The sequence below is a fragment of the Hippocampus comes genome, unplaced genomic scaffold (assembly GCF_001891065.2).
Source record: "Hippocampus comes isolate QL1 unplaced genomic scaffold, H_comes_QL1_v1.1 scaffold29, whole genome shotgun sequence".
Classification (NCBI taxonomy): domain Eukaryota; kingdom Metazoa; phylum Chordata; class Actinopteri; order Syngnathiformes; family Syngnathidae; genus Hippocampus; species Hippocampus comes.
Genome location: NW_017805820.1, coordinates 1,416,892 through 1,444,681, shown reverse-complemented (window position 1 = coordinate 1,444,681; position 27,790 = coordinate 1,416,892). Strand labels below are relative to the sequence as shown.

At 44.0% G+C, this 27,790-nt stretch overlaps 1 protein-coding gene across 1 annotated transcript; it reads right to left on the bottom strand.

The window, feature by feature from the left end:
* gucy1a2 (guanylate cyclase 1, soluble, alpha 2) lies at window positions 1-27,135 on the bottom strand. The gene is made up of 9 exons (XM_019885870.1): window positions 26,016-27,135; window positions 16,921-16,982; window positions 16,378-16,502; window positions 14,476-15,371; window positions 8,187-8,399; window positions 7,014-7,286; window positions 4,610-4,753; window positions 2,278-2,432; window positions 1-1,697 (listed from the first exon to the last, which is right to left on the bottom strand). The coding sequence occupies exons 1-9, from the start codon at window positions 26,325-26,327 to the stop codon at window positions 1,478-1,480; spliced, it is 2,400 nt and encodes a 799-aa protein (XP_019741429.1). The 5' UTR covers window positions 26,328-27,135; the 3' UTR covers window positions 1-1,477.
* Between the last annotated feature and the right edge of the window lie 655 nt (window positions 27,136-27,790).

The window sequence follows — 27,790 nt, the reverse complement described above, 5'->3', positions numbered from 1 at the left end:
CAATCTTCGACAACCATAGCCACACAATTGACAGCATTCCCACTGATCAATTTGATTTTTGAGCATCCCGATAGTAAAAGGTCAGCAATTTTTTTTGGGGGGGTGGGGCGGGGGATGCCAAATATGTATCGTGAGTTCACCAATGTTACATATGCATGTTAAACAACCTATAACAGTGGCATCAAAAATGCACAAACGATGACCATCTCAATTTATTTCATTGAAGTATCTGTTGGTGAGCTACACTGACACATTTGGAAGGCCTGAGATTTCAAGTACGTTGCAGGAAAATGAATTGGAGAAGAACAGAATCCTAATAAAGTTGAAACAAAAAAACCCAAACAATTTCTGGAAATGTGAAGTTTTGCATATGCTGTGACCGTAGGAGCCCAACGGCATCACGTGTATTATTGATCGAACTTGATGTCATGAATAACTGCAATTTGAAATATTTGGAACCTATGAAGTGCACTTCATGATTTTTTTTTTCCTTCCTTTTTCCCCTCTGACGAATCAAAAGAATTGCCGCCACTTGCCGGTACCTACAGGGGTGATGTTCAATATTTATGTGGCCGCTCTCATTGTTCAGAATCTTTCTCAGGGTAGAGAGGATGAAAACACCAAAATGTCTGGAGGAAAAAAGTTCAGGCCCAGTGTGTTAATGTGCGGCGTTTCCCCCCCTCAGATATCTGAAATGAATCCATCCTGTGTGTTTTTCTTTTTTTCTCCTGATATTGAGCAGAAAAGGCACTAAGCTGAGAATCGCTTTCAAACGGACACTTTTGAACATACTGTATTAGCTGCAATGAAATGTCTGGATTGTTGTAGACTGCAGTTCACTGTGAGTTAGAAGCAAAAAAAGGCTCTCGTTCTAGCATTTTTTGGCATGATTATTTTCCTCTATTATCAAGCTTTTTCTTTTTTTTTCAGACCTATCCACTTCATTGTTGCTTCTCGCCGGCCTCTCCTCTGTCCCGTCCAACCGTTCCCTGGGGGAGTGCAATGCACACCAACAGTTACTGGAACGCGGGACGTGAGTTTGGTCGGTTGGATGGAGGGAGGTGTGTGTTGCTCTTCACTCGTGGTCCTCCGGGTCCACAGACAGTCCCACAGTCGTTCACAACGCCTCCTTCACGGTTGGTTGTGGAAATCCTCATCACGATTCAACCGACACACCCAGATCTTCTCCAAGCATCAGGACTTCAAGACTGTAAACCTTCTTCGTGTGAAAATCAAGACTGCAGAGGAGAGCTTGATTCCTTGAGGGGCTCAGAGGATCCCAGCAAGCTAAACGAATTCGGTTTTCTCCACCAAGTCGCCCATGTACGAATCATCTGGGATGAAAATCATTCCTTGTATGTTCTTCCGTCCCGGAGCAATGAGTCCAGGTTGTCATTTGCATATCCACAATGTGTGCCATTGGGCGTCCTGTCGGCTCCACGTGTTCGATTCTGGTCTGCCGCATCCTTTGTGACCCCTACAAACTTGTTTCTCTGAGAAACATGGTCCCGATGCTGTAGGACACTTTCCTCATAGAGGCCGGGGGTGCGGAGCGAGAGCTGGTCAGCGACGCATGGCTGTGAGAGGTTCCCGCCTCCAGGAAATAACAGGTTCCTGCAATCTCCTTAGGAAAATTCTCAGGGAGCTCCAGTTGCGAACGAGGGACGAAGGAAAACGATCGGTCATCTTTTAGCAGCCTGAGGAAGAAATACAATTTAAATTTTGGTGGGGGAACAACGATTTTACAGTCACAAAAAAAAAAAAAAAAGACACAATTGGAACGACTGTTACCTATGATGTCACACCTCAACATATCTCACAAGACCTCAGCTCAGTGTGAGCATTTAAAAACTCTCTCTTGCATTTTCTTTGTGTGTTCTCGATGATTTGTTGATGTTGCAACAGGAATGCACCTGTGTTGACAAAGAGCGCTCCTCTTTGTCAACACAGGTGCATTCCTCCATCTGAGAACGTGATACACTTGCCCTGTGTGTTTATTCCAAAATTATAGTACAGTGGAGATATTCGCGGTTTGACATGAGCACAGTCATCCATTTCCATATTTTTGTGGGGACATAGCCTCCGTTATTTGCTTAAAAAAAAAAAAAAAAACACCAATTCTCCAATGGACTTTATCGGGCTTTTCTGCTCTATTGAAGTACGGCCCTACATTTATACCGACGTGAATATACGCACGCACGCACACACACACACACACACACACACACACACACACACACACACACACACACACACACGTATGTGCATGCCACTTACTGGTAGGTTGTAGGGCTGACATTGATGCACCTCGGGTGACTCCCTGATTCAAACTTGCTAGCCAGAGTCACGTTGTTCCCGAAAAGGCAATACCTTGGCATTTTAACTCCAACCACACCAGCCAGGACGGAGCCTGTGTGGATGCCGATTCTCAGCTAGGGAGAAAACAAGAAAGACAACCAGCGGTTTGATTGTGTTTCAGTTTACTTAACCAGAACTGACTGCAGTTGGCTGGCAACCAGTTCAGGGTGTCCCCCGCCTACTGCCCGAAGACGGCTGGGATATTATTGTTTCACAATAAAATGAAATCAACTCCGAATGCAATGCAAAATGTTTATACAGATTTGATGCTGGCTGAAATGAGGTCGAGTGACGTGCAATGCAATTGCATGGCATGTGGACGTCATGCACTCAGTTGTCAGTTGAAAGATGTCCAAAATGTGCATGCTAGTTATCCAACCTTCAACATACCACTGTCGTCAAAAAAGATAATCCATCAATTCCCGCAGCATTTCATTTACCAACCATTCGATACAAATTTAATCGGCGTCCTCTTGATAAGTCACTCACATACGGTGAACAGACAGGACGAGCCTTGGAACCCAGTAGATTCCTACTGATCTACTGGAGCATCTCATCACCGTGGAAACCCACGCTACTGTCTGCATGCCAGCACAGTGCGATGTAGCCATGGCAACAGCAGGGGATGGGGGGTAGTGAGACAGAAAGGACAGCGATAGAAAGGCCAGGAGACAATATACTCGTAGCTAGAGGGAAACGTCAACCTCATCAGGCCATTAGATGGCAAAACATTGAAAAGTATGCAATCGGATTGGGATGGAAGGGCAATTGTCGGTGATTTTCAGATGGGGAGGGGGAAAAAAAATAAATAAAATGACAAGTTTGCCCTTAAATCACACAATGTGGCCATGAAAAGCCACGACAGGGTTGAATACGAAACAGTAATTCTTTGATTGACAGTTACGCAGCTATTCATACACTCACATTATAAATCCGGGCCTCTGTGTCTGACGCTCCCTGTAGAAACAGTTCTTTCCAATTCTCATATCACACTCTCTCTATCGCTCTGTCAGTCGAGCTTTTTTTTTTTCCTCCCTCTAAGCTCTCATGCTAGTTTGCATAACAGCGCAACGTTGGCTGGAGTTGAGTGCTCTCACCGAAGAGCATTTATCAAGTGGTTATGGCCATAACACCCCTTTTGGACCAACAGGACGAGAATTGGTCAATGGCAAGTACAAGAGAGTTTTTTTGTGGGGGGGGGGGGGGGGCGAGCATGCAGACCAAAAACGCTTGGCAAGGCCTTTCTATTTTGAGACAAATGGAAAGCACAGAGAACCTCTGTCCTGTCTGTTAATCAGCAATTATGTTGCTGCTTCTTTCGCACACACTGGTTGGGTGTCATTGTTTTCATCGTCTTTCTACTTTCAAATTCAAATTCAGGTTTCGTGCTCAAGCATCAGATAAATCAAAACTTAAAGAGGATATGGCTGCTGAATACAAGAGTTTTTATTTTCTGTATTTTTGCTCAAATTGTAATTGTATCTGGTTGTCGGTCGGTAGGTATAAAATGTATCAGAATGGCACAAAAGGCATTGTTCTTCTTTCACAAAGAAGACACACTCTCGCCAAACTCATGACGCAATTGTTGCTTTTTCTGCATTTCTCTGTTTTCTTTTGTCCAAGGCTGTTTTGATTTTGGTCAACAAGGTCGTTTAAAAGAATGTACTTTGTGGAAAGCAGGCAATGTGTGTCTTGTGACAGGGTAAGCCGGGTCATCCTCAGGAGGTTCCCACACACACATTCAAATCACACAAACACATCATGAACATCTGGCCATCTGATCACAAAACAAAAAACAGGATTAGATAAGAAACCCACTTTAATCACATTCAATCCACGTTTATGGACACATCCACACAAACAGGACATGCTTCCATTAACCTGCTGTTAATCTGATTGTTTTTTTTAAATAAAAAAAAAACAAGCATCTATGCATATGTAAACAGCGCAAGCGTCATGTCTGTTGCTTTTTCATGAATCCTCATGAAGCCACACGATTTAATTCTGGACAGGTGTGCCCTTGGCTGGAAATATGATGCATGCTTTGCAATGCATTAACAGAGAACGTCACTTGGGGTTAAGGAATGAAAGGACAACAACTGAGGCAGTTTGGAAGTTCTATCAATCGATGTACGTCAACACTGACAGAGGGGTTATGCATTAAGAAAAAGGATGGTTGTCCCAACAGTCTGTGTTTTGCTCACTGAAGTATATTATATACACCTCTTGTCCACACAGTCACCAAACTGACCTTAATAGGCTTGCCATCAGGTGTGAGCACTTCTTCAGAAAGTTCCATCATCTTCAGAGCCATGTGCGCGATGGGCTTTGCGTGGCTGTCGACCTTCTTGTGAAGACCCCCCGCCACGCAGTAGGCGTCACCTATGGTCTCTATCGAGCTGAAAAGTGAAGTCATGTTGAATTTTAACATGGTTTTTTTTTTTTTTTTTTTTGCAAGCAGTGGCCAAAAATTGGCGTCCGGATTTATGTTAACACAACACTGCTGACGATCCCCTCCTGGTTACTGGCATGGTTGAGCTGTTTCATGACGACAGACGTCTGAAGGTTAGTCAGAAAAGGGGCTTTAGGAAATGGATTTGCAAACATGGACAATACTGGTACTGAAATTGAGGGTGCGGGGGTGGGCTATTCGCTTTACTTTTTACTTGTCATTTTATGTTTTGGGTGTCACTGTCTTATTAAAAAGGCCATTGGTTTTATAGTCCACACTTCTGCAAAATTACAATTGTTGAGTTGGTTGTAACACAACAACTGAAATTAATGATTTTTTTTTCTAAGTATGGGCTCAACTATGAGTGAGGCCCCATGTTTGAACCCATTTCTTTGAGTCAAACCTGTATGGCTTGAACAAATAGGATGGAGAAGACCAGGAGAAAAAGACAAGGAGAAGAAAAAAAAAACAGGGTGAAGAGAGAAAACAGAGAGACAAACGGCTTTAAGCATTCCAGCGGGTAAGTCGTTTGGACAGTCACCATGACAATGTCACGATACGGCCGCCTCACTTTCCTCAGTGCGTCCACCTGCGTTTGTGTTCTATTTTTGTTTTTCCACACACATTCCTCTTCCCTGCACACATACATGCAATTACTCACAGCAATTAAAGCTGCTTTGAAAACGGGAATGCGTAAAAAATAAAAATAAATAAATAACATCACAACAACGAAAAATAAGAAAATATGGAAAACAACAAATTGTTTCACGGGTAGAATTCCTACAGCAAAAAAAAAAAAAACAAAGCCTAAACAGCAAAGTTGATTCTTTTGTTTTTGTGGTAGACTGAACACATTTGGGTTTCAGAACAAAAAGACAACACAAGACACATGTTCAGAATTCCAGCTTTTATTTGAAACAACTCAGCACAGAGCACGTTTCGTTTGAAGCCACCTGATTTTCAAGTGGGCAAAATTATTGAAATCGATGGGTCTTTTGTTCGTTGCTTAGGTGTCGCCTTTTCCATTGATTTCTTAAACATTAGGGAGGGCTTATTTTTGGCTTTGTCCCACAAAAGCGCAAACACCTATTTCTTAACTGCGCTTGTCTACAGAAAAATACCAAAAGAAAGAAGACTCCACTAATATACACTGTCAAGAAAACCTTTTGTGCTTGACAATGTTCGGAAACAAACCGAATAGTGTGTGGATCCCACAAACGCAGACTCAGGTAAACTACGAAAGAAAATTTCGAATTTATTTCTCGAAAAACGACGGACGACAAAAAGCCAGCAAAACCAAATATGAACAGAAAGCGCTTGCAACCGGCAAAGTAAATTTGACACCCGAAAATACACAAAACGAAATGTAAAAAGCCCAAACACACACAACTTAAATCGGACAAGAACAATTGCAAAACCAAAACACAAGAAACTATCGGAAAAGGAGCGACGATGAGTGTTGAACGTGAGATCTCGATAACAGCAAGCAAGGTCAATAATCTGACAGAGACTTGGAAACTTGAGAGTCCTTAAACACTCGTCAAGGCTTGATGAGGAACAAGAAACAAGTGCGCCGCTCAAAATGCATCCACTCCAGCTGGTACTGATTCCCAAAAACAAAGACTGAGCGGAACATGACAGTGAGCGACTTACGCTGGGCATGAAAAGTCCCCACAGAGAAGCATCTTACATTTTTTGATGTAACATTATGAGGGGTCACACCTAAAGTAAAGCATTTTAACTTCACCCTCAAGCTCTGATTTTTATTTATTTTTATCCAGTTGCCTTCAGAGTCCCCGCCCCCCTACCCAGAAAACCCTTTCACATTGCCAGTAAAAGCAGGCATTTTTCCAGTTTGTGTGTGCATGTGTGTGTGTGTCACTGTTTTGTATAAACAACATCAACACAGGGCGTAGGTTGTGGGAATGTCTTTTTACCAGCCAGTGAGAAATGCCACAATGCCAGGACCGGGGTGTGAAGTTGAACAATGACGGTCAATTCTCTTGCGCGGTTGTGTAAGAAGCAATCATAAGCACTAGACACTGGAGTTGCCGCTCTTGCACATCATTATCTGATTGTAGGTTGCCCATGTCAATGACATAATCATCTGTGTGTCTGTGAGGCAGCAATTCTGTGTGATGCCTGTATCAAAGACGTCAGTGTTTTTTTTTTTTTTTTTTTGCATCCTTTTTGGTTGACTAACCTTGTAGACATCCAGAATGCCGCACTGGTAGTCAAAGCGAGTGTACAGCTCGTTCAGCATGGAGATGACCTGCATCGGCGTGCATTGTGCGCACACGGCCGTGAAGCCCACGATGTCGGAGAATAGCATGGTGACGTCATCAAACTTGCGAGCGGGCACCGGTTGACCCTGCCACAGTTTCTGCGCCACATCGCCCGGAAATATGGAATAGAGGAGGTCCACGGTTCTTCTCTTTTCCTCCTCCAACGCCTGGTGAGTACGCTCCAATGTGGCCTAAAAGAGGAGGATGAGGAGGGAAGAGATGAAGAGGTTTGATTTGGGGTGTTGTGCTCCGATGAAGGCGTTGGCGACGGTGCTGCTGGGATGTGGGAGGAGTGCACCGGATTAGAAGAAAAACAATAAAACACCCGAATCTATCCGCGCGTTAATTCGATCGTGCGTGCGATTATTTGTGTCTGTGGGCGAGCTTCTCTGAGCCCGTCTGATGGAGTGCGCTAGCACTGTTCATCTGGGCAACTTGAGTGAAATGCACCTATTTATGTGAGTGGCACGGGGGAGTACGAGCAGCGAGAGATGATGCACAGAGCAGATGCATGGACTGGGTCAGGAGCCAGTGACTTGCTCGTGGATGCTTTGAAAGCAAATTATAAGAGCAAGTCCCTGAGGGGGCTCTGCTCAATGCAGTCAGTCTGGCAATATTGAGATTTGACTCATCAGTGGCAGCGGTACAACCGATTTTAGCATCGTTGTTCAAGACAGAGGTGCATGACTGGAACGGCAAAGATTCTCTACTGATACGGAGGAACGGAAAACACTCTGCAAGCTGGATCCAGATGTCTGATGTCCGAACACTCGGCAACTTGCCTTCAGCAGTCCTCCCTGTCGCAAGTCATCAAAAGATTACAATTATTCCTATTGTGACATTATTTATAGTTTTAGTGTACAGGGGTTAACTTCTGAAATGTCGCTGAAAATATTGCCTGGGGAGTGAAGAAAGGCTTGATGAAAGACGGATGCTTCGATGTGCGCTCGGTATTTTAGTCAAAAAACGGATTCCAAATGGAGCCAAATCTGTGGCCCATAAAAATGCTGCGTTGGATTTCTTTTGAAATGAGAAGCTCCAATGTGTTCTAAAGTTCTCCGAAATAATAGTCTGACAGGCTGCCATTGTACCTTGAGTTTGTCCATCCTCTTTTTGAGGCCGTCCTGAGCTTTGGCCTGCTCCCCCACCAAGATGACGTCCCGTGTGGCATCGTGGATGGGGATGTCTGACAGGTGGAGGCCTCGGCCCATGAGCTCCTCCAATTTGTCAACACGCGGCGAGCCCAGAAACATCAAAGAGCACGACTCTGGCACGTGGATCATCTGACCCTTCAACTCCATGACCTGGCCATGAAATGACAAAGAAGACACAAAGGAATGAAAATCTATGTGAGGAGGTTTTTCCCCACTCCTTTTTCAAATTGCACAACCGACAATTTCATAACGTCTTGCATTTTTGTGCACGTTCAGAGATAATTATAGCAACATAGGATCTCTGTGGTGAAGTCAGGCTGAATGCATTATGCATGTCGGCTTGTAAGGCGGGGAAAAAGCTTTTTAAAAGTGGGTGAACTGGTGTCCGACGTCTATACACACATGTCCATCCATCCGTTTTCTGATCCGCTTTATCCTCACAAGGGTCGCGGGGGGTGTTGAACCGGTTGCCAGCCAATCACAGGGCACACATAGACGAACAACCATTTGCACTCACAATCACACCTCGGGACGATATAGAATGTTCAATCAGCCTGCCATGCATGTTTTTGGAATATGGGAGGAAACCAGAGTACCCGGAAAAAACCCACGCAGGCCCGGGGAGAACATGCAAACTCCACACAGGGAGGTTGACGCTCTAACCACTGGACCACCGGGCCACCCTTATAGATTGAAATGTCCTCAAACCACAATGGCAATTGCTTGTTAACACGTGAATCTCCGAGGAAACAAATGTGTCACTTGGTGACAAATAGCTTTTCTGGATTATTGTTCCAAGCCGGGTTTATAAATGCTTCCTGACAAAGCGTCGCACGTCTTCCCAGCGGTGAGATTAAAATGGACATCGCGGCAAATCGTCTCATGGGATGATGACAGACATTGCACCTCTTTTGAATGTGAGTACGCAGTACGGTACTCTGACACATAGCCTTTCCCTCCACGTGGTTTCTTTTGACCAGCCTCGACCCCCGTTGATTACTTCTGTTTACTCTTCCCTTCTTCACCTGCTCCTTACGCAGACACACACTCTCCTAAACCGTCTCCTCCATCCTCCCTCTGTCTCTCTCCATAGTGTCAAATAGATTATTCCGCCGGTGAGCACACTGCAGCCCTGTTTTATTTATAGCGCCAGGCTCTCCTTTGTCTGCATAATACATACAGGCTGCATTACACACACCACACCATATTTTTGTCGCACACAAACACACAATGGCCAGGGAGACGTCTCTTTTCCAAGAAACGCCAACAGACAAAAACATACGCATCCGTGTGGTCGCGTGGAGACTCGACCCCGCAGGGTTCAAGTTCCAAGCACCCGGCCCTGAAGGACAGTGGGCCGTTTGTTTGAACGACTGTTGATGAGAGACGCGTATTCACATATACAGGTGAACGGACGATTTAATGTGGCCAAGTGGGTTTATCGACAAAGAACACGTCATTTGTTGACAGCTACACAGGCTGCCATAAAATTATAGTGTTTTACCAATTCGAATTGCACTACAAATATACAGTTTATACTCAGTCAGATATACAGCAATCAGGTAAGATGGGAGGACCAAACACATCGTCATGCTGGCAAAATCTAAAAAGCGAGACATACAAGGTGTGTCAGAAAAAAAAAAATCTGAACTGTTGTTGCACAATGTCTATTTTTTTTCCCTACAAAGTCATCCAGCAGATCCTGCAGCCTTTTGCTTTGCTCAGTGCATGAGAAGAAGCGAGAATTGTGGCAGGACAACTCGGGGTTGCTTCGCCGTGAAAACACGCCTGCTCACAAAGCCATCCGACGGTTCCTGGCTGCGAGGATCATCGCCATGCTGGTGCAAACTCTCTACTCACCAGATTTTTTTCCATCTTTCCCAAGCTCAAGGAGGTCTTCTAGGTGAGGTGCTTTGAAGAAGTGAAGCTTTTTTCGACACACCTTGTAAAATGATACTGTAATTCTGCTTGTACAGTACATGGATATTTTCCATAGTCATCTCCACCCTGGGTGGCCCGGTGGTCGAGTGGTTAGCGCGTCGACCTCACAGTGCAGAGGTACCGGGTTTGATTCCGGCTCCGGCCTTCCATTGTGGAGTTTGCATCTTCTCCCCGGGCCTGCGTGGGTTTTCTCCGGGTACTCCGGTTTCCTCCCACGTTTCAAAATCATGCATGGCAGGTCAATGGAATGGTTGTTCGTCTATGTGTGCCCCGCGATTGGCTGGCAAACAGTTCATGGTGTCCTCCTGCCGGCTGCCCGAAGACAGCTGGGAGAGCTGGGAAGCGGATCAGAAAATGGATGGATGGATCCCCACCCTGTGTGTGACGTTTACATGTCTGTCTCACCGTGAAAGGCTGTTGGAAACCTTGAAATTGTAAATCTATTTCCGACCGAAATCAGGACAGTGGTGGGAAATGTGCTACTGTGTTATTTTCAGTGTGTCCTTTAAATTTTCACTAAATATGATGAGAGAAAAGGCAAGAGATGCTGGCATGTTATTTGGTTTGGCTCGGTGTAAAAGCACAGCATGGCAGACATTTATTTATATTCCCATCACAACGGGGCTTGTCGAACATGTGTTTGATCTTTTCATTGGTTTGATGAACCAATTAGAGGCTAAAATCTGGCGTGTATACATTTAAACGTGTGTATATTCTAAATAGGCACCCTTGCCTGAAAAGCTTGAACAATCACACTAGTGCTGTTTTCTATGGCAACATACTTCCCCACAGCAAGAAGCGCACTAGAAAGAGTAAAAAAAAAAACAATCCAGCACAGGAACACACAAGTGGTATCAAACCATTTTAAAGGAGCTGAGCTAAGCATTCTCTTCGGTGTCGAAACATGCTGGATACATTACTGTATGTCTCTGTACATTTCACTCGGTGACCTAATTTGTTTCTCTGTCACATACACACGTAATGTACATAGTGACACACTCATCTGCACACGTCCCTGGAGGATTTGTGTTGGTCTGCTTGAGCATCTGTTTCACTCAGCAGTCTGTCCTGCTCTTGTTTACGTCACAGACAGAGAAGATTAGAAGATGGAAGCAAAGGGGGGGAAAAAAAATAATACACAAGCAGGGAGATGAAGGGTGTCTGAATAAAACGAGGTAAGATAAATAGAAGAAAGTCAATTCGCACAATGTGACAAATGGGCCTCTAGCTATAAGCTATGAGTGAGAAAATACACTATGTATCGAGATATTACAACTCAGGTCATAGAAACATAAACCAATACTTTTAGTACTCATAATAGTCTTACAAGATACGTGGAGCTCTTTCCAAAACCTGATAAATGTTCCCCCCAAAATCAACCTTGCCATGCCATTCTGTTTTATACAGACTCCATTTTCTTTTGCTTAAAATCCCACGAAAGCCAAAAATAAATGTCTCTTTAAATTTGTCACACCACAGAGGAGAGTACTGTTCACAACCCTGTTCCGATTCAGTATTTATCTAATAACATGAAAAGACATGACAGATAATCTTAAAATACATTGGATACTGATTATTAAACTTAGTAGTGTGTGAAGATTGCTTCAGAGACATTTTGTTTGTCAACACTGACTGTTAATAAGTTCTGGTCTCGCCAACCAATTCGAGAACAGAGAAATGTGGACATCATGGAGGGCCTCTGAGTTGAATTTGAAATCTGATGGGTTAAAGAAACGGCCCCAATTTCTGTTTTGTACAGTTTTCTTCAAAAGGTTCGAACACTGAAAACTGATGACAGATACCTGAGATCAATGCAAATGTCTTGCTTTTGTTGCGGTAATTTGACCTTGTACCATACCTCAAAATATGATAGAATCAATCTTAAAGGAATCCCGGGACAAATCTTACAAATTTATACAATACAATACATCTGTTCCATGCTGATGTACCACTGCAGCGCTGTGGCATGTATTTGACCTCTGCATAGTCCGCCACCACAGCCCACCTAGCGTTTATTGGTACACATCAAGTAGGGACAGAGAGAGGTGGGATTTGACCTTTACCGTGGGCCTTTGGATGTCTTTTGCACAGCCAATGTCCCTGGGTGACAAAAGGAAAGATGTCAAACTGAAAATGCCCCCCCCCCACACACACACACATACACACACACACACACCGAGTGCAGCAGTGGGGGATTGTTGGATTCTTTACCTTGGCCTGTCGCCTTCTCTTGTTGCCCTTTCTCATGAAAATGTCAACCCATCCCTCCCTTTCTCTCTGTTTTCTGCTTTCTTGCCTTGGTCATACAAAACGCATTTAGAAAAGCATTTGAGTAGCAATGTACACTGCAAAAAAACAAACAGCTGCTCACAGTTGACAGATTAAGGCTTAACCCTGAGCAGTATCCGTCCATGTGGTGTGTGGGAGAAAGGCAAGACAACTACTGTAGTTTTTGGTCTGCCAGTCATTTGATGAGAGCTATGTGAACCCCACTGTATCCCCTTTTACAGTCCGTAGTGGAAATGTGATGGAATTCATTCTACCGGTAAAAGAAAATATTTCACCAAGCCATCCTTGACCCAACAATGAGACACTATTTCCACCTTGTCACTCAACATGTTCAAAAAGTGTGCGAGGTTCTCAGAGGGCATTAATGAGAGAAAGCGAAGAAAAAAAAGCCTCAAGTGACTGCTACTCACTAAAGTTTATGTTTACTACACATTTGTTTTCATGTTAACTATAACTATTGCAACTTATTTTTGTACTTAAATGTCAATAACAAATGCACAGGTGTTGTTTAAAATGTTACCAGTATGGCATTTATGAACTAGACAGTGTGGTGCAAAAGTTGGTTACAGATCACTTGGTCTTACTGGAGGAACACACTGCTTTAACAAACAAACATACAAACAAATAAATGCATTGACATATTGCATCGTGACGTCATCCAGATCAGGAACATCAAAGGCAGATTGAAGACAGTAGCTGTTATTTTTAATGAGTGCCAGACCCAGACTGTCAGAATACGCAAAAGCAAGATTAGAAATATTTGTTGAAGTATCTTCCTGCATTCGTGCAGTGAAATTACCCTCGCGAAAGCGCAGCACTGATCAATCTCCATGTCAATTCTCACCACGAGGGTGTTTGTTGTTGTGGCTGACTGATCCAATCAATAAAGAACCGGATATAGCATACAATATGGATTGATTCATTTGTGGAGAGTTCAAGCCAAACCTCAGTCCACCCATAACAGTCCCGCGGAGGGAATACGAAACCAAATGACTTTCATGATTGAGCTCAATAGTTTTCATTGCCCTTTGGGAATTTTTTTTGAAAAGTGGTGCTGCTTGTTTCTAGCGACACGTAAGATAACAGTTCGTCTTTCATAGAGAATACGAAACGTGTTATGTTTTGTATTCGTGTGACGTTGTCGTAATGTATTAAGGCTCCCAGCCCCATCAAAACTAGCGGGTCTGTGGCATGACTCTTTTCCGATAGTATTGATAGCAAGCCATATTTCAAGTTTGTTTGCCGATATGGAAGTGAGTCCTAGATTGAGTTGGAAGCGAGCCAAATCGCACTTGGTTCTGACATTGCACATCACTTTTTAAATCATAATGCAAACATCAGCCTTAGGAGGAAAAATAAATGATCATTGGATCATATCCATCCCTACATTTTCCGACCCGCTTTATCCTCACAAGGGTCGCAACGGTTGCTGGAGCCTATCCAGGTTGCTGGAGTCTTTGGGCAGTAGGCGGGGGACACCCAGAACCAGTTGCCAACCAATCGCAGGGCACACAGAGACGAACAACCATACGCGCACACAATCACACCGAGGGACAATTTAGAGTGTTCCATTAACCTGCCATGCATGTTTTGGGAATGTGTGAGGAAACCGGAGACAATCCATGCAAATTACACACAGGGAGGCCTGTGCCGGGATCGAGCCCGCGACCTCTGCACTGTGAGGTCCACGCGCTAACCACTTGACCACCGAGCCGCCATCATGGGAAATATGTACCACATAAATGGCAAGCCCCATGGCTGGAGAGGGGGAGTAAATCGGTAGGGGCGAGAAAGTAAGGGAGATGACATTGTGAAGGCACCTGCTGCAACTCAGATTTTTCAAAAATGATGACCGCTACTTTTTGTTAAGGTGACAAAGATTGTTTCTCCAATACAGGACTGTGTTTGCTATCTTTGGAGGAAGTGTGTCGTATAACATGGAATCGTGTAACATTGCTGGATGTGAGTTAATCAAGAAATTATTTGGTTATCTTACCTTTTCCTTGGTCCCCAGTTGCGTGGTGTCTGGTCTAGTACGGATAGTAAAAGGGGATGCAAGCCTCAGTAGGATCCCCTGGAACGAAGGCTCCATCTTGGGTGAGATGATCTCAAAACAGTCCCTGAACGATAGACTCCGGTGAGGCTCGATGCGAGCCTGCCTCCGTAATCCCTCGCCAAGCTGCAAAAGTTCCATCCGAGGCCCGAGAACGAGGTGAAATGGAAAGGCACGGCAAAATGTGGCCAGGCCGATGCGTAGATCACTGGGGTTGGTTGAAAGTGATGAGGGAGCTTTCTTGGGACACACGGGGACAGCGTTTGGAAGGGGGTAGGAAGGACATGTCTCTTGAATTTGGAAGGACACGCAAACTGTGGGAGCAGTGCTGGGGAAAGCTGAGGGTGGAGAAGGTGAGGAGGAGGGGGAGCCAGATGGGGATGCAGTTGGAGTTGGTGTGGCGGAATCAGCATAGCTGTGATCTGCATCTTCTCTGGGCAATAAAGGAGTCAGAGGGGACACTTCTTCTACTTCCACTTCGGAATGAAAGATGCGTCTGGAAACGGCTCTGATGAGCCCAGGCATGATCAATCCCACCACAGGGGCCGGGTTAAAACAATGTAGGAGCAACAACTTCCCTCTATCTTGTGATCCGAGCTCTTTATCCAATTTTCTTCGGCCCTTCTCTTCCTCATGGGGATCCTTGCACTGAAAGGAAGGGCTTTCCGATGAAGCGCGGCGACCCGTGGAGGTGCGGATATGTTCCAAAATGGCATCAAAGCCGTTAAAAAAGTCCTGGAGGTTGCCACCGACGGCCCTGAGCACACGTTCGTTCTCTTCAAAGCACAGGCCGAAGAACTCCTCGCCAAAATGCTCACGCAGCTCTAAGAATGGGACTCCTGAGAGAGAGAAGACGCAAAGCACAAAGAGTCAGCCAGGGTCCGTGATTTGAAAAGGGATTAGATACAGTAAATTGTCTGAAAATAAGTCTTGGGACTCCAGCTCAATCATCATGCAGGAACTAAAATTGTAGGAAAATAATATGGAGTACAGGTTCTTTTTGTCCACTCGTCTGGAAGAACATTTGTGACGTCAGAGGTCACTGAAGATGGGCAACGAGGCTTCACGGTTACAAGCTTGATTCTATTTTTTTTCCCCCCCAGAGGTTTGTTGGAGTCTAAATCAGGGCTTTCAAATTCTTCCACACCAAACTCATCCGACCACACATTTGACAAGTACGAGACACTGTGACCATTCATGCAGCCAGCATTTTCGGTCATAAACTTCAGCATCACGTGCTATAAGTGTTTGTTGCCCGCGAACGCTTTATCCTGCATAAATTAAAGCAAATCGACCAAAGAAAAAATATCAAATGTCAAAGCTTCATGGAAATTATAAATATGGAGGGGGAAAAAAAAATTCACATGGGTACTGATTGCTTAATAAGATTAAACATTTAGGGCTCTATATGTGTACACAGCGCAGATGCGCTCGGGTGTAAAAACTGGCGTCTCGTGATTTTCGTGCCGACCCAAGCAAGCCTCGATGTGCTTGTTTGGGAGTCTGCTTCATCTCTCTGTGCCACATACTGAGGGCATCTCCTGTGACATGCGCCCGGTGCACCTGACAACTTGGTGGGTGAAAGTAGACTGAAATTGAATTCCCGCTGGAACCACGTCGAACAATTAGCGTGGCATTTTTTAGGTGAATTTCTTGCGAGCCGCATCATAGTTATGGTTTCCATCGGAGGGCCGTTATAACTGTGAACCCAAAGAAATGCATTATCGCCTCATACAGCAATTCCATACAACCTCAGAGAGCGCTAAATGACATGTACTGCATCTTGCATGTCAATAGAGCATCGTCTTTCTTTTGCCAACCTGCACAGATTTCGATCCGTCTTACCCAGTAAGGTGGCCATGTACTGCAGGATTTGAAGAACACCCTCTTCTGAACCAGAATTTTCTAGAAATGGGCACTTCTCTTCTGTACTGTCCCTTCTCTGGTCCTCCTGACTCGAATCTGGACACCTGTGAGTAACCCAAAGACCAACAATGATGACTAATGATGACATCATCACAAAGGTCATGAACTGATAGTTGATTATTATGTGAAATGAATTTTTTGCTGAGGAGGAAAATGGAGTGCACAACGCGAAAGCAACCAACAAACGTGCTGCCCATTCATTCGGTGTATCCTGAAGAACAAAATGTCGTCAGCTAAGGCCAAAATCTTCGCAGGCACACCTGCACTGACGGCATTATTCAGCTCAATGCAAGAATGTTGCAGAAGAGGAGGTGACAGAATGGATGTAGTTGACTTCTTGTGGTCTTTGTGTTTGTGTGACAAGAGTAGTGAAATCAAGCAAGCGGTAGAACGCACGCGCTAAAGAAAAGCGGTTGAGCATAGCGGCAGACGCCACAGACAAGACAACCACCAACAATCTACCTGATCTCTTGTTGCCTGTAAAACCTCAGCGTCCTCTGCAGAGCCTCTTGAACAGTCTGTGTCTGAAAGAAGTTTGAACATTTCATTAGGAGGTCATTCGAATTTCCTCGTGCATCGCCGTCTCGTTTTGCTGCACCCCAAATCAAAGATGAAAATCAACAACATGAACGTCAAAGACGTCAGGAAGGAAGCACATAAAAAACCCATGTTGGTTTCTTATGAACATTCTTTTCTGCAATCTCATCCATTGTGCTGCAATACTTCTAACTGACTGCTAATCACCTACAGCGAAAGTGTGTGTGTGTGCGGGTGTGTGTGTGTGTGTGCGTGTGCGTGTGCCGGCACAGCTGGTGTATTTTGCACATCTGTGCCAGAATAGGTTTGAGAAGACCGGTCCAATGTGATGATGTGTGACGCTGCTCAAATGCAAGGCTATAGTGACAATACTAGAACACAGTGTGCCAGCTGGAGAGGTCATTCAGAGGCCTCCGCCCACTACGGACATTTACAGGAGTGATTTCAGCCGCGCGTGCACGTATGGCTGCGCGTGTGTGGGAATTGAAACAGATGAAGCAAAATCAGAAAGGGACAAGTGAGCAATGGGGAAGAGAATTTAAATTAAAAAAAACATTTTTTAAAATATTGTGTTGTCATCACAAATGTTCACCTTTTTAAATAACAGAAGAAAATACATCTATCATGTGACTGCTGGGACCTAAGAGCTTAAAAAAAAAAAAAAGAGGACTAGTGATTCCCTATCTCTCCCTCCACTTGTGTGCATGTACTTTCCAATGCCTCTCTGACTGTGCCCTTGACTCAGCAAGTCATTTACGACAGAGCATGCGCAGGTTTGTGTGTGTGTGTCTGTGTGTGTGTGTGTGTGTGTGTGTGTGTGTGTGTGTGTGTGTGTGTGTCATGGGTAAAAACTATTGCCACTTGCAGAAGCTTGTGCAGTTTAAGTATAGATACATCAACATTTCGCTGGCATGTTTATGATACACACATGAAAAATACCCCATGCACATTACAGGTCCAACTGAGTCCGTTGTAGAACATGCACACATCTACAGAAACAGACCAAATATGATATGTGTGTGTATAATGAATACATTTCACAGGGACAAGAGCTTTCCTTAGAATAGGATGAACAAAAGTCTAGTTCCCATGTTCTTTATCTGGTTATCTGTTTGCTCTGTCTCTTTACATTGGGGGTAGGTAAAATCCCACTATTAGTCTTTCACTCCTGCAGTCGTTATACTGCTGGACGTTGAGTTGCCATTACACGCACAGAATGCAACCTCGAAATTCAGAGTAACTTGGAAAGCAACTAAAAATAATTTGGAGGGGGTGGGAATACACCTCTAAAGATTTCAGCTTACTGAGTCATCCATTGGAATTTTATTTGGCTTTTTGTGGCTGCCAAGTGACGGCGCGGAGGAAAATAGTGACCAAGGCCATAGAACTGGAAATGTAGCGGTCCACGACAACATGTAACATCTGCGATGTCCCAAAATAAAAAAAGACACCACACAATTAGCCGTGTTTAGTCAGTGTCATTTTGAAAAGGGTTCATTGTGGCTCGTTCAACAGGCAAGCAGACAAACATTCACAGTTCTGTACATCTGTAGGGTGCTTACAGTCGGAAACTTAGCAAAGGATCACATGACCTAACATGCACTTTCCACCTTTATCGCTTAGAGGTGACAGCGCTGATATTGGACTGGAGAAAAATATCGGTACAGAGAATTCGTGAGATCGTTAATGCTGTACAGATCAATAGTTTGTTTCCGTTTTTATAAAAGTCGCTAAATGGGTGGTATCAAGCCCATGTCAGTCAATTTCTTCTTCAAACCGAGCCAGAAATCAAGCTGTGACTTACTACGGTGTGTCCAGTTTAGGATGACACAAACACACACTGTACTGTATGCATTGGACAGAATGCATCACTAGACACACTCACCCATTTTGTTTCACACTTTTCTGCATTAGTGTACAATGTGTTGAGGCCTTGATCAGTGTCATGGATCTCGAAGTTGATGAAAAAAAGAGGGGACACAGAGAAAATGAATGTTTGCTCACATATAAGTGTGTGTGTGTGCGTGTTTGTGCGTGTGTGGGTGTCATTGCTTCTGGGTCAGCGTGGTCAGGGAGTGAAGACAGCCATAGAGAGCATGCTCTGTTCTCTCTGTCACGGTCCATTGCAGTCAACAACAGACACAGCCGCTGCACGCAGCTACTGAGTATGCAAGCAGCAATGGTGTGTGAGAGAAAACAACCATGTGTGTGTGTGTGTGTGTGTGTGTGTGTGTGTGTGTGTGTGTCATGGGTAAAAACTATTGCCACTTGCAGAAGCTTGTGCAGTTTAAGTATAGATACATCAACATTTCGCTGGCATGTTTATGATACACACATGAAAAATACCCCATGCACATTACAGGTCCAACTGAGTCCGTTGTAGAACATGCACACATCTACAGAAACAGACCAAATATGATATGTGTGTGTATAATGAATACATTTCACAGGGACAAGAGCTTTCCTTAGAATAGGATGAACAAAAGTCTAGTTCCCATGTTCTTTATCTGGTTATCTGTTTGCTCTGTCTCTTTACATTGGGGGTAGGTAAAATCCCACTATTAGTCTTTCACTCCTGCAGTCGTTATACTGCTGGACGTTGAGTTGCCATTACACGCACAGAATGCAACCTCGAAATTCAGAGTAACTTGGAAAGCAACTAAAAATAATTTGGAGGGGGTGGGAATACACCTCTAAAGATTTCAGCTTACTGAGTCATCCATTGGAATTTTATTTGGCTTTTTGTGGCTGCCAAGTGACGGCGCGGAGGAAAATAGTGACCAAGGCCATAGAACTGGAAATGTAGCGGTCCACGACAACATGTAACATCTGCGATGTCCCAAAATAAAAAAAGACACCACACAATTAGCCGTGTTTAGTCAGTGTCATTTTGAAAAGGGTTCATTGTGGCTCGTTCAACAGGCAAGCAGACAAACATTCACAGTTCTGTACATCTGTAGGGTGCTTACAGTCGGAAACTTAGCAAAGGATCACATGACCTAACATGCACTTTCCACCTTTATCGCTTAGAGGTGACAGCGCTGATATTGGACTGGAGAAAAATATCGGTACAGAGAATTCGTGAGATCGTTAATGCTGTACAGATCAATAGTTTGTTTCCGTTTTTATAAAAGTCGCTAAATGGGTGGTATCAAGCCCATGTCAGTCAATTTCTTCTTCAAACCGAGCCAGAAATCAAGCTGTGACTTACTACGGTGTGTCCAGTTTAGGATGACACAAACACACACTGTACTGTATGCATTGGACAGAATGCATCACTAGACACACTCACCCATTTTGTTTCACACTTTTCTGCATTAGTGTACAATGTGTTGAGGCCTTGATCAGTGTCATGGATCTCGAAGTTGATGAAAAAAAGAGGGGACACAGAGAAAATGAATGTTTGCTCACATATAAGTGTGTGTGTGTGCGTGTTTGTGCGTGTGTGGGTGTCATTGCTTCTGGGTCAGCGTGGTCAGGGAGTGAAGACAGCCATAGAGAGCATGCTCTGTTCTCTCTGTCACGGTCCATTGCAGTCAACAACAGACACAGCCGCTGCACGCAGCTACTGAGTATGCAAGCAGCAATGGTGTGTGAGAGAAAACAACCAAAAAAAAAAAAAATGGGTAATAAACACAGAGGTGAGCTACAGGCCGAAACAGCATGTGCCATTTGCACCCATATGAATTTAGTAGCGTTTCCTACAAAAAGACAACATAAGGAAATGAGTCGAAAATCGTGGGAGTTGGCTTTTTATTTGTTCAGAGCGATTTGGGGAAAAGGAATCACCCCGGATTCCCTTTGATGATTAACATAAATGCACATAGGCTTTTCTTGCCTCGACATAGGTCACCGGGCCGCCCATGATTTGGAGAGCAAAGTAAGGACAAATAAAACGGCGTTGTCTCGTCAATTGCGGTCTGCAAAATATTGCTTTTTACTTCGTCTTGGTCCTGCTTGTATAATGAGTGTTTTGATCGACCGAGTACACATGACACATACTTGCTGGAATTTGTACCACATTTTATGAATTGCAGGAAAATGAACCGAAGCCGCAATAGTCCATTTACTGCATGCATCAGATTTCAAGTTGTTATTCTAAAAAAAAATAAATACAGAAATAAAAGGATATCATTTCACTAAATACAATTAAGTTACAGCATTCTCAATGAATTAAACATTATTTTTAAAACCATCAAAATGAAAATGACATAAGCAATTACTTTATGCTGTTGTCTGTCGGGTATAAAATGCGCATGGATGAGTGATGAGGCAAATGAGGTTCGTAGGTTATTCTGTCAGGGAATTTGTTTCATTTATTGCCTCATTTAGCTTTCCAACTTCAAGTCTCCTGAGTGAAGCTGATACTTTTCTCTCCTTTTTTTAAAAAAAAAAATCTCCTAACACATGCAAACTGAGGTTTTGGAGAGATGAATAAAACTAATCACACAATAATGACACAAACATTGAACATTCTCGTTCAGCTGCAGTCTCCCTAGATAAGTGTGTCGCTGTCCTTGAGAATATAGAACACTGAATGTCAAACTCCTCATTTGTATGACACTTCTACTGCTTGTGGAAATCTTTTGTAAGAAGTATTAATTAACTATTCCAGACGAATTGCCCCCTGTTGCTGTAGCAACACAAAGCAATGATATGGGCATCGTTCCAAATTTGATCTGCTCGCACACTGCACGCACTGCTGTGGAAGCCTCAGCACTTTCCACGTACACGTTTGTAGGCTTTTGATCCGACCAAAAAGGGTACATCAAAGTCAAATATTCACGGTGACACATTAGTTCAGGCCGTACAGTACATCGAAGGACAGAAATAGATCCCTTCGACTGTACAACAGAAAAAGAATCATGTGTTGCACTGCTTACATCAGAGCGTAGTACGCACACACGTTACAAAAATGCAGGTCAACCGCATTATTATATCATCTGCCAGATGATTCCGGTTACCTCGGGTGAGGTATAGCTATAGCTGGGGAGAAGGCAACAATACCTAAAAATGCATGGTCTTAGGCAACCCCATTTAATCCTATGCTATTCATTCATTTTCCGAACCGCTTAATCCTCACTAGGGTCACTGGAATCGAACCCGGTACCTCTGCACTGTGAAGTCAACGTGCTAACCACTGGACTACCGGGCCGGGCCGCCTGTATAATATTAACTAATCAGATTTCAAGTTTGTCCTCAAAGAGCAATAATAAAAACTTTTTCACTTTTCTGGTTGTTAATAGTTGGTCAGAGCAAACCAAGCTTGACTAACAAAACACATCTGTAGCAATCTGCATGCATTCATCACCATCGCTGCGATATGCCCATCTGCGTGCGTATCGTATTTTTGTATCGTGTTGACAGTTTCGACAAGTGCAACTTGATAGTGGTGCGATGGTGAGCCCCAACTGAAGATCGCCCAGGTAGCAAATGCCCAGCTTGCCACTGGGTATTGTATTGCTGTCTAGAGGTGGGTGGTAATGAGTTCCATTTACAGGACTTTTTTGACTTTTTTGATAAATTCTACTTATTAGAATACTTTCAATGCAACGCATATTTTACTTTTACTTTTAAGGTATAGCTATAGCTGGGGAGAAGGCAACAATACCTAGAAATGCATGGTTTTAGGCAACCCCATTTAATCCTATCCTACGCCAGTGGTGTATGTGAATGTTTGATTTAAATTTAATTAAATTAATTTAATCATATTTTTCAGCCTCGATGTGCTGCCATGGCAGTAGAATCTGTCAAGGACCTTTCAGAATCAGTATCACTGGCTGGCATTATTGTATAATATTATTCATTCATTCATTCATTTTCCGAACCGCTTAATCCTCACTAGGGTCACTGGAATCGAACCCAGTACCTCTGCACTGTGAAGTCAACGTGCTAACCACTGGACTACCGGGCCGCCTGTATAATATTAACTAATCAGATTTCAAGTTTGTCCTCAAAGAGCAATAAAAAAACTTTTTCACTTTTCTGGTTGTTAATAGTTGGTCAGAGCAAACCAAGCTTGACTAACAAAACACATCTGTAGCAATCTGCATGCATTCATCACCATCGCTGGGATATGCCCATCTGTGTGCTTTTATATCGCATTTTTGTATCGTGTTGACGGTTTCTACAAGTGCAACTTGATAGTGGTGCGATGGCGAGCCCCCACTGAAGATCGCCCAGGTAAGCAAATGCCCAACTTGCCACTGGGTATTGTATTGTTGTCTAGTGGTGGGTGGTAATGACTTACATTCACAGGACTTTTTTGATAAATTCTACTTATTAGAATACTTACAATGCAACGCACATTTTACTTTTACTTAAATGTTTTAACGCACTGTGGCCAAGAATGACAAGATTCGATGAGGCCCTTCGCGGTGCTTTATTCCTACGAGCGGTCACAGAATGCCCATTCATTTAAGAGTTGCTATCGGCCACAACAAGCTCCAAGTCATTCCACACACTGACTGCCTCACACAACCCAACATTTAAGGAATTTCAAGAAATTATGTGAATTTCCCCAAACGGGTGGTGTATTTCCGGGCCCATCCTGGCCGCCGGCAGCCGTCCACGAGACCCACCCGATCAACGGTTACGTTTCAGTGCATGATGGCCGCACCCTGTGGCCAAATACGTTTTGGCACATGGTGGCCTGTCCGCAAAATACTTTGCAATGGATGACACACCCCTTACCCCCAGCATCGCCACCCCCGTCAACTATTTTTCGGCACGCGACAACCACCGTCGATGGCTATTCCCAGCATGTCCCTCTACGCCCCTCTTTTATCTGAAATGTTCCTGCTGTCATCTTTAAAGACATCACAGCCACACTATAACAGAGCAATTAAAGAGCAACAGTGGCTGTGTCCAAATTCATAAGCTGCATCCTCCACAGGCTCAATTCATTGGCCCTATAACGTAACTTCCGGTGTGCCTCCACTACACGCCGGTGTGTCTAAATTCCTGCGGCGTTCAACTCTAGCCTTCAAATCTGGCCTTCGTTTCCATGGAGACGGGGCCCTGAGTGAAGACAATTTCGGAGCACACTTTTGAAGCCTATATTGCTCCCCTCTTCCTCTATGCAAGGCCTGTCCAAATTTGCCACGGTCCTCGGAGGCTCCATGAATTCGTAAGCTGCATGAATGCAGCTTACGAATTTGCACACAGCTAATTAGTTCTAAAGAGCGCTGCGAAGCCTGCTGGGAAGTGTGCAGCTTTACCATCGCTGTAATATTTTTGTTTGGAAGAAACGTTTCTTCTGTGTTAAAGAGAGCAATATTCCATTCTCTACTTGCATTTTCATCTACGGATATTTAGAATTGCTTGCGCAATCTATTTTGGTTAGTCAGAGAGGCTTCATGTCACATGAGTGTTTGATTTAATCCCACCTAAGTATTAGTGACATTTGACTCAATTTCACCAATCAAACGGAGGTAGGCCGTCACATGACCACACAAAGAACCCCACGTTGAAGCAAAGTTTTCAAATGAAACTCGGTAGAAATCTGTATTTACTGTATAGAACGAGGATAGGCGGAAATTGGTAAAATGTGGAAATGAGCTTTCCCGCATTTCACAAAAAAAGAAATAAGTTGACAGAACTAATTGTGTCCACAACTTAAAGATATACTGTAAGTAAAAACAACTCAGCAAAATGTTTTGGAGCAAACTATTTGCTTATTTTGTTGTGCTAACTAACAATTCTCTTCGCTGATCTAAACCACCTCTGCTACTGCGTTATGCAATGTCCCACAATTCCCTTTATCATGATTTGAATGTCCGTATGCCCTTTTATGCACAGCGTTTGGCTAAGCAAACAATGAAAACTTGTTTTGGAACAGTGTATTTACAACCAGTGTCTTCATTCCTGCAGCAGAACTAGCCTTCAAAACAACTATCTCCGCTTTAGAACATACCACTTCACTTTGTCTTCAAAAGTGACAACACACAACACACTGAAGAGGAAAACTGATCGCCATCACTTCGTTTTAATGATGTGATGTGTGAACCTCCATGGCTTATGAACATAGTGCCGTTGTTGTTGGTTGTTTTTTTATTTTCACTGAACCAAGTCTGATCAAGTCAAAATCAGGTGGCTAAATTTGCCTTTAAAATATAAATAATGTTGATTCAAACAATGAAATGCTTTTCATTTGGTTTGATCTTTGCAAACTTTTGTCGAACCATGGTGGAAGCACCATGCCACACATTGTTACAAAGTGAGAGGAATGTGAACAGCTCTTCGTGTTTCCTTTATCACATTGCCATTATTGCATTTTATTATTAGCCTGTATTTGTACAGTACCAGAGACACAAACGTTATGATATAAAAAGATTCTAAAAAATAATAAACGTGTGCTTTTGTGGTTCATTTTTATGAAAAATGTTGCTTGTTTTTTTGTTTTTTTTTTGTTTTGTTTTTTTTATGCAACACTTTATTTCTACATCCTTTCCAAAAGATCACTTCTACACCATTCCTCGAAATTCACGATGTCCCATCACTGGTGGGCAATTTTAGAACAGGCCTTCAGTCTACTCATGTGGTCCTTGGAGGCTACCTGGTGCCTGCAAGCTCAATGGAAAATATGGTTGTTTGACCACAATGAAGCCCGGGGCATACATGTTAAAAATAAAAAAAGTTGAGTTAAAAAGAAGGGGAAAAAACGAATAAACATCTTTTTTCTTTTGAATGGTAAACTGAAATTTTAAATGACATTAATTTTATACTATAAATGTTAAGACAATCGACAAAATCAAAATATGTAGTTGGGATCTCAATTATTATTAAAAAGGCGCTGAATTTGTGAAGGAGTGACAACAAGGATTCCTCCAGTGGGAAACAATTCATGTCAGTTTTTAAGTGTTGTCTTGAACAGTACTGTAAACAGCAAATAAATCAACTCTGCGCCTCATACAATACCTAATGTTAATATGCTGTCAGGCTTGAAGGAACACATATATATGACTTTAGAAAATATGTCTAGTGGGCAAGTTCGTTGTAAAGTCTAATCAAGGCCTTACTGTGGGTGATGTCAGCCGTCTCAGGCTTTCGCCGAGCGAATCCAGGTTCACCCTTCTCCTCCTGGTCACCCTCTTGTGTGGCCCGCCGACTCCAGGCTGCTCCCCACCCGCCGGGCACACGAGCCTTTCGGCGGGGCTGCGGCCGTTCCAGAGGAGCGGTCTGGGGAAGGAGGAGAAGGGACACCCTCGGAGCTCCTCGGCCGCCTCCAGCCCGCCATCCCCTCCATCCCCCCCGGGGCTTTCTAGCCCGCAATCGGAGCCCACCGAGCTGCTGAAAGACTCTGAGGAGATCTTGCGCGACGACGAGGACATGGTGGCGAGGGAGTGAACGCTGAAAACAGCGGCAGCTCTGGTGGTGAGGAGGAAGAGGAGAATGATGCTACAGCCGGGTCCGTGCCACGTCCACCTATATAACACGGACTCATCAGTTGGTGGCGGTGGTGGGGGGTTGTCTGTCTGTGCTATTATGTAGACATGGTTTGTATGCTTAGGTGAGTCTACGTGTGCACAGGATGAGTGTCTGAGGGTGTATTCTGCAGGAGCGGGTAAAGGGGCGAAGGGGGGGGTATTCAACCGACAACCGGGGCACTAACTGCACGCAAACATTTACGTAAGAGGTTCGGAGGTAGTTTTTTTTTTTGGGGGGGGGGCTCTTATATACCGCAAAAACTCTCGGGGGATGCCAGGACGACACCGGACCCACTCGAGGAACAAATTTCAATATTTCTGAATAAGGAGCTAGCTTAAATATGGTGTACCGTCCTATTTAAAAAAAAAAAAAACACGTCATATAGCGTCCAGACCTCCCAAAAAAAGAATTGAAACGTCGCCAAAATCCATCACATGTTGCCCCACGCCAGGTAATTCCGACACGGTCCTATTCGGGATACAAACATGTCGCAGCGCGTCTTTCCCCTCCGCACTTTGAAGGAGAATCCCCGTGGCCCCAAAATAAATCACAGCAGATGCGCTCTTCGTCTTCGTCCCTTCTCCTCTTCCGATTCCTTCTATAGTCCTCTGCGACAGTGGCGCTCCTGTCTGCGGAGCAAGCGTCCTCTCATGGTTCACACGTGCCTCCTCCTGCGTCGACCCGTCCCCACGGCCGTCGCTCGGAATGCGGCCAACGACGTGGCGAAGAGGAGGACTGGGGGGTGGTGGGGGGATTGCCAACAAATAGGAGGCACATCGACGCCGCACTGACTTCAAACCGCCGCCAATCAGCGAAGACGCGCAGACGTGCGTCAAGTCAGAAAACAGTCAGTTTTTGATCACGTAATCGGGACAGTATACGTTTGTGCACCATGTTGGAGGTCTAAATCGGGAGGATGAGCTAAGCCTGAAAGGAGTTGCGTTTATTAAATTGGTCGTTTTTCCCTATAACCCTAATCGGGTAATTTTAGCCGTTATAAATATCCTGATCGCCTTAGAGGTGCTAGCATGAGGGCTTAAAACTGGGACAGTCAAAAACAATGTAAAAAAGCTTAACTTGGTTAATGTCAGAGAATTACGACCAATCCTAAATCCACCATTGGGAGAACTGTAAACTGTAACCTAAACAGTAACACGCGGTGAGGAGGCGAACTTCAAAATAGCACTAGCAAATAGTACATGTACTGTTTGCTATGGCTGGGTACTTGGATGCACACTTACCTTCCGAGATTAGTGATGAAACGCCACTGAAGATGGACTTTTTGCACCATTACAATTCTGAACTACAGGTAGGCATATCTTCTGCTCCATGAAAAACACTTAATGCTCAATAGTACACTTGTCAC

Excerpts from the sequence above, each read along its gene's own strand:
- gucy1a2 (XM_019885870.1), bottom strand. The coding sequence starts at position 26,327 with ATGTCCTCGTCGTCGCGCAAGATCTCCTCAGAGTCTTTCAGCAGCTCG. Across the intron at positions 16,503-16,920 it reads TACAGGCAACAAGAGATCAG|GTGTCCAGATTCGAGTCAGG; the intron begins GTAGATTGTTGG and ends GGTTACTCACAG. Across the intron at positions 1,698-2,277 it reads GTCAGCCCTACAACCTACCA|GCTGCTAAAAGATGACCGAT; the intron begins GTAAGTGGCATG and ends TTTCTTCCTCAG.